This window comes from Rhea pennata, chromosome 13 (assembly GCF_028389875.1).
Source record: "Rhea pennata isolate bPtePen1 chromosome 13, bPtePen1.pri, whole genome shotgun sequence".
Lineage (NCBI taxonomy): Eukaryota > Metazoa > Chordata > Aves > Rheiformes > Rheidae > Rhea > Rhea pennata.
In genome coordinates this window covers 20,191,613-20,198,878 of record NC_084675.1, presented here as the reverse complement: position 1 = coordinate 20,198,878, position 7,266 = coordinate 20,191,613, and the positions used below count along the sequence as shown (strand labels likewise).

The window sequence follows — 7,266 nt, the reverse complement described above, 5'->3', positions numbered from 1 at the left end:
ATTACATGTCCCTGTGTTTTAAATGAGCTCATTAACTGTTTTTAAATCAATCTTTGTAATTTCCCTTGATTTTAAGGAACATATCAACCTCTTTGTAAATTTGAAAGGTCCTCCTTCTTTGTACACTTTAAATTAAGACTTTGTCATTAAAAAGCTAGCAAGAGGATTCAGCCTTCTACAGCTCCATTCATTTCAGTAATCTCTGAACATTACTGTGAAGGATCATTAATCCTACCACTCCTCCTGGCACAGCATTTTCTCTCAGCCCAGCCTTAAAAAGAAAAGGAGACAACTCCCCCCTCTCCCCTTGCCAAATTTTAAGTTAGTCATTGTTTAACTATGCCAAGCTAGGAAGCAAACAAATAATTAAAATATTTTCTCCTGCCATTAAAGAAAAAATCTTAAAGTTAGGACTATGCAGCCACTTGACATTTCTTACAAATCTTAATGGCCTGAGGACCCATTACGTAGTTTGATCTGACTCGCTGCATAGTAAGAAAGACTGTTATACCAGTTTTGTGGACAGGCATGTTAACACATCTAGCGCTTGTCTATATCCTAAAATGGAATATGGTGTAGCAATGCTTGAGTTAGAAGAGGCAGGAGCTGAACCTAACACCTAACCTTGCCAGGCTTGCTAGCAGCATGGTCATATTTACAAAGTCTGAAGCCAGAAAAATAAGGCTGAATTCTCTGTGTGAAGTTGTGAGAATATCATCTAGGAAAAAAAAAAAAAAGCAGAAGAAGAAAAGGCTGGAGAATGAGGCAGTCCATATTTTCTCCTGTTACACAATGGAAAAAGTGATAAACGCATACGCATTGCCTCCTGCCAAAAATCCTGAGAGTGCTGCAGGCAGGTAGTGGACCTTAGACCATATGAATTCTCCCGGCAGGCATCTAGCTCACAGCTTTGAGACACCAGTCTAGAGACTAGAAGAGACAGAAATGGTCTGCCCAACAGCTTGAAGTGTCAACCCATTTTCAGAGAGCTACCCTCTTTTCCTAGACTGCAAATACTGAGAAGACAACCACATACAGCAATTTAGCTTTACCAGGAGGACATGCACTAGAACAAAATTACCCTCAGCTCAGAGCAAGAAGGCACAAGAGTACAAGTCAGACCTCTCCTGCCCTGCGTGCACCTCTCCCTGCTGCCACAGCTTCTCGGCCACCCTGAGCAGCACGTCGGGCACACGTGAGAGGGACCACTGCAGTGACCAACATGTCTCTCCCTGTACAGTCCTACGTTCAAAGACACAGGGGAAAACATGGTCCCCAGGCCTGCTATGCCACATCCTTTGGGGTGTGAAGCAGCCAGGGCACAGCCACAGTCCGACTCCTGAGGCACCGCCCTCTGCCCCATGACACATGTCAGCATTCAGGTGAGTTGAGAAACCTGCACTTGGATGTGCCCTTCGAGACCAGATATAAGGATCTTTTTGAAGCGATAGTTTACGTGCTTCAAGTAACAGTAAAAAGCCAGCCACCATTTGTAAGCATGTTAAACAAATAAATGGGAGTTCATTTCTTAGCTTTTCTCAAAACTAAAGGCTGTATTTACTTTTCAACGGACAAAAGAATTTCCCCAAAGTGGCACTAAATAGTTCTTGTATTACTATGACAGCATTCCAAAAGGCAGCATTTCTCAACACTGGAAGCTATGTTTACTTTACAACAGATAGCAAAATTTCCCCAAACTGGCACTAAATTGTTCTTGTATTACTACTGCAGAGTTCCAAAAGGCACATTAATAACATAAATACCCAGCAACCCACATTCGCTGCTTGTTACAGGATAAGGCAGAGTGCATCAGCACATCGGCTTTCAGCAGAAATGAGCCATCTGAGATCCGTCTGCTGTCAACGGGACCGTTCTTCATCCACAAATTCATATTCAATGCTTTTGTTAACTTCGGCTTAAATCTTATCTGAGTGCAGAGTAAGAGCAATATAATTATCAACTCAGTTCACTAAAGAAAGCTGCAAATGGGCAGCTTTTATAGGCTTTTTGTTGAAAAAGCCTATAAACCTCCCCTCTGTGAAGCTCTGTGGTGTTTGATGGACTATGCCATTAATCTGGGGTAGACAGGAATTTAGGCTAATGCACACAACTTTGTTGTTTCTGCTTGCTATCATGGAAACAGCATGTCACAATAATGTATTTATTTTCATCATCAACACACTTATGTAACATTTCTGGCTTTCACGGCTAATCCAGAACGCCACCGTTTCTCCAGTGAGCGCAGATTTCCTGTAAATGCTCGCTAACGGGGCTTAACCACTGCTTTACGCTTCCCTCTTGAATTAAACGATAATTGGAGAATCACAGAACCAGCAAGGTCAGCAGGGACCTCTGGAGATCATCTAGTCCAACCCCCCTGCTCAGCAGGGTCACTAGAGCACGTTGGGCACGGCTGCGTCCAGGCGGGCCCTGAACATCTCCGGAGAAGAGAGGGCAAAGGCCTCCTCCGGCAGCCCCAGTCGCGAGGGCAGGAAAACATAACCTCTGCGAACTCGTAAAGCCATTTTTAAGAGCATTTTGGCCAAGTTGTTAAATCTCAGATGAGGGCAGCTTTCACTGAGGCATAAGGGAAACCCGGGGCCATCACGGAATCACTTTCCAGCCGAGCCCTGCCGGCAACACCCGCCTCACGCCTCACGCCTCACGCCCCGGGCCGCTCTCGGGCGCGGCACCTGCGCAGCGCGTCACTTCCGGGCGGCCTGCACCTCGCTTCCCAGAATGCCGCGGGGCGGCTCTTCTCGCGAGAGCTCGTGCCGGAAGCGGCGCTGCCCTGGAGACGGGAGCTGGGTGCAGCGAGCCGGAGCCGCCGCCGCCGCCGCGGAGACCATGGCCGAGACCGACCCCAAGACGGTGCAGGACCTCACCGCCGTGGTGAGGCCGCCGCGGAGGGCTGCGGAGGGCTGCGCCGCGGCCTCGCCTCGGCCTCGCCTCGGCCCGGCCCGGCGCCCGCGGCCTCCTTCGTGGCGCCTCGGCCGCGGGGTGTTGTGGCCCGAGCCGCTGCGGCGCCGCCGCTCCGGAGCCGCCCGCTGGCCTGAATGGTGCTGCTCGTAGCGGCCGCCTGGCTCGCTGGGGATGCGGAGAGGCTGCGAGGAGGCGTTAGCTGTGTGGGGAGGGGCGCTTGGGAGTGCGGAGGGAAAGGGCTTGTTCTTCCTTCAGGCTGTTCTTTTGGTACAGAAGGGAGCGTCGCCACATGGTCAGCGAAGCGCGCTGGGAGCGACTGCTGTGGGTCTAGCTCTGGCTGCGGCGCACAGGCGTTTTCTAGAACTTAAAACTGCTTACTGTGAACCTCAGTTCTCTTGTGTATAATATGATAGTTAACTTGAGAAATACACTGCAGAGTTTTTTACTGTTGAGCTCAACCATGAAACAAAATGTTGTGTTTACTTTATTACATATTCTAGTAAAATGAGAGTAAAAACCGTAATAAACTCCTTCAGTTCAAGCAAAACAGTTTTTTTTTTTTTTTTCCTTTCTCTCAGGTGCAGACATTGCTTCAGCAAATGCAGGACAAATTTCAAACCATGTCTGACCAAATCATTGGAAGAAATATCCTTTTTTAAAGTCAGATAGCTACTATACACTGTGGATGTACAAGCATTTTTGATGTATATCAGCAGTAGGACTTGTAAGACAAATTGAAAGTGATCATAAGAGTATGAGCAAAGCTATAATAACAATAAAAAAATTAGTTTGTAATCATATTCCTTAACTCTGGTTAACTTGATGACATGAGCTGTCGCATAGATGACCTGGAGAAAAACATAGCAGACCTCATGACACAAGCAGGAGTGGAAGAATTAGAAGGCGAGAACAAGACCCCTGCTACTAACAAGAGTTAAAGTGAGACAATTGTTTGCTAGCCCTGAAACAAATCCTCTTCTCAGTTGAAATTACTGACTTTCAAGCAGACAGTATTTTCTGCTTTGATTTGTGAGGCAGTCTGAAATTCATGCAGAGTAGCTCTGTACTTTAGAATACAAAAAAAAGCAGGACATTGATCTGCTCTCCTCAAAAAACTTCTACTTCACCAATGATGTTTTCTTTACCAGTAATGGATGAAAGTTGTATTTCCTCCATTTCTAGTTAGTTAATGAGGAAGTATAGTAGCTGTATTCATCCTCTGTTACTCACTTGTTCTGGTAATATCTGTAGTAACGGATAATCTGGAAATAATGACTATTATGCAGCACAGGAAAAGGAAGAGAAGTAAAGAACTTAGAACATCAATAACAAAGTGGGCTGATCTTTTCCCCTCTCTCCCCTCATTTGAGTCTTCTGAAAAGGACTATAATCTGATGCACATTCCTGCCCTTCGCTCTGATTTCTGTAGCTAAAAAGTTACTATTAGCTTGGTGCTACTTTTTCATCTTCACCTGTATATTGTAGACTTCAGCTCCCACTAAGCTCCTAAGGCCTCTGGAGCCTGTTGTTGGGCACAGGGGCTGATGAATGGGTTACTCTCAATCCCCTCTAAACTTCTCTTGCATAAGTTAGGAACTTGCTGGCTGTACATGACTCACTTGTACCACTGCAAAGCAGCAGCTGCTGACTCCAGCAGTGAATGTAACGAACACTCAAATGTCAGGCAAGGTATATTCAAAGGGAGCTTTCCCTGGAAAAAGAAATTTTATATAGGAAGGTGAATCTGATGTTTGTTCTTACTAAGCAATTTTTTGATTGATAACATGGCCTATATTGTTATGCAAAAACATCAGAGAAGGTGTTTCATCTATTTGGAAAGCAGCTGGTAAAAGTCCAGTACAGCAACATGTAAATAAATTTACGTTATCAAGTAATTTACACATAACAGTTACAAGACTTGCTAAAGGAATTTCAGAGGGTGGTGACAATGCAAGACTGCCAAAGCTATCAGAGCATAAACAAGGTGTGCCGGAGGGCATGAGCAGTGGTATTTCACTTCAGTATAAACAAAACTTGATTTTTGTAATCCATGGAAAGTAGCTGTTAAATCAAGATGTATAATGTTATCTTAACATATTTTTTTTTAAGGTGGCTAATAAGACATTTCTCAATAACCTGTCTTATGCTTGAAATTCTGAGGTTGGTTCTAGGATACTATGCAATCTGTGTAACTGGTATGTGTGTTTGTGGCAGGTATATATCTTGCCTTATCAAAGTACCTATCTTTGTGTACTCTGATAAAAATACAGGTTATTATGGGCTTGATTGCCCCCAGAAGCTAATTTTATTCTCTTAGCCTGAACCCCACAAATAACATTTTTTTATACTTTGATTTATCTTCCCCTGCTCCCCAGGAGTGTGGAAATTTTGCTGATGCCTGATTTTATTGATAATTCACTAACAACACTATTTCTTATGAATATGCTTCTCTAATTCTTCTCAGTAATTTTTTCTATCTTCCCCCAACAGGTTGCCAATAACTTAAGAAGAATGCTGCAACACTCTTTTTTTTTTTTTTTTTTTTTTTTAATGGAAAAAACCAAGCCGTTGGAATTACAGAACAGCTTTTTGCAACTACGGTGTGTAAAGCATTTTTATATTGTAATAGAGCTTGCATTCCTGATGTATATCTAGGGATAGGTTAGTTTATATTTTGATTCATGTACTGTAATTTCACTTTTTGAATTCTTGTTATGAGGATCAGTTAGTCGTGTTATTAAAACACAGATCTTATGGATCTGAACTACTGAGTGAATTTTTTGTGAAGTCACTTTTTCCTCTGTTTCTTATACTTTTTCTAGAAGTTTCATTTTTGATAGCTAAAAACCTAGTGACTTCCATCAAACGGAAATCTTAACTTGTCCTATGTAACTTTGTGGAGTGAAGCACAAGACTGAAACTTAGGATTTCTCTCAGCTTTAAGCATCAGTCACTGGACTAGTACAGGATTATATGATTTTTTTCTAGTAACTGTAATAAAATGATTTTGGAAAAGTAAGGTGCTGAACATCAAAATCATATCTCATATTCCTGGTATTACCCTGCCTGTGTGTTGTTACAACAGAACAGAAATACTGATTTAACATTAGACATGTATACACAGTTGAGCAAACACTGCCATTTAAATCTATTATATTTAGAACAAGGAACTACTATGACAAATCTCATTATGGGACTTAATTTTTTTTAATACTGTAAAACTTAAAATTTAGTTGCTTTTAGCAGCATTGCTTTTGAACAGTAATTGCTATTAAAATAGTGATACTTGATCGAACAGGGATGGGATTGAGGAAGTGTCTGCACCTGGTCTTTCAGGATAAATCATCAGCTGTTTGTACAAAACAAAGTTTGCTACCTAAGCAGTGAGGTTTTGAGTAACAAAAATGGAGAGAATCCATTTCGGAGAACTGTAAAACTTTGCTAGTCTGTGACTAACACCTAGCTGGAACTCAGTTTAGAATGATGTTTGCTTTTATAATTGCACCCATACGTATAGGCCTGTAGTTTAAAGGATTGCATTAGAGTATTTTGGAAATGAAAGTGTTTTTAGAAGAGTCTTTACTATGTCACTGTTGTGAAGAAAAATGACCTGTGTCTGAATAATGCTGACAATCACTGCAGTGCTGTTCCAGTCCGAAATGTAAATTTAAGAAAGCAGTAGTGGCAGCTAGCAGTTATGCATAGACCACATTTAAGACTACTATTTGAATGCCACTGCGTTAGCACTGCTATATTACAAAGGCTATAGACAGGTCATTTTTCAAAGCTGAGGGGAAATTGTAATAAAAGCTCATAATAATAGGGCAATGCTGTGAACACAGGAAACGTATCAATATACCTTGTAATATCAGCCTTAGGCTCCTTGTAATGTCATTAAAAAAATCTAATAAACTCTTATGTGGTGACATAAACAGTCAGGTCATATGTATTAAAGCAACATCTAGCATATATATGTCACTATACGTGAGAACTGTAGTTTAGTTACAAGTTATGGAAAGGCTTTAGCATAGCCTCTACTGGTAGAATATAATCTAGAATATGGGTACATTCTGTATAATAAAAGGGTAAGCACAATTCATGCCCTGTCAAATCTGAGTTTTACCAAATAATTACAGAACAGAGCAAATCCATAGCAAAGTATATTGAAATGGAGGGTCATTTAGTTCCTAGGTGGTAGGTTTGTAAGACTGGTTGCCTTCTACTCATTCTTGAATTCTCTAGTACTTTGCTAAATACAGCAATAGTAAGCCTGCTTTCTTAATGTTTGTTCTGTCACAATAATTATTGAAAATTATTTCAGCTTTGAGGACAGGCAAATTCTTT

The 7,266-nt window shown here is 41.8% G+C and overlaps 1 protein-coding gene across 1 annotated transcript; it reads left to right on the top strand.

Moving 5' to 3' along the window:
- Window positions 1–2,771: 2,771 nt before the first annotated feature.
- HSBP1 (heat shock factor binding protein 1) lies at window positions 2,772–6,854 on the top strand. The gene is made up of 4 exons (XM_062586557.1): window positions 2,772–2,892; window positions 3,501–3,567; window positions 3,742–3,861; window positions 5,413–6,854. The coding sequence occupies exons 1-3, from the start codon at window positions 2,848–2,850 to the stop codon at window positions 3,858–3,860; spliced, it is 231 nt and encodes a 76-aa protein (XP_062442541.1). The 5' UTR covers window positions 2,772–2,847; the 3' UTR covers window position 3,861; window positions 5,413–6,854.
- The last annotated feature ends 412 nt before the right edge of the window (window positions 6,855–7,266 follow it).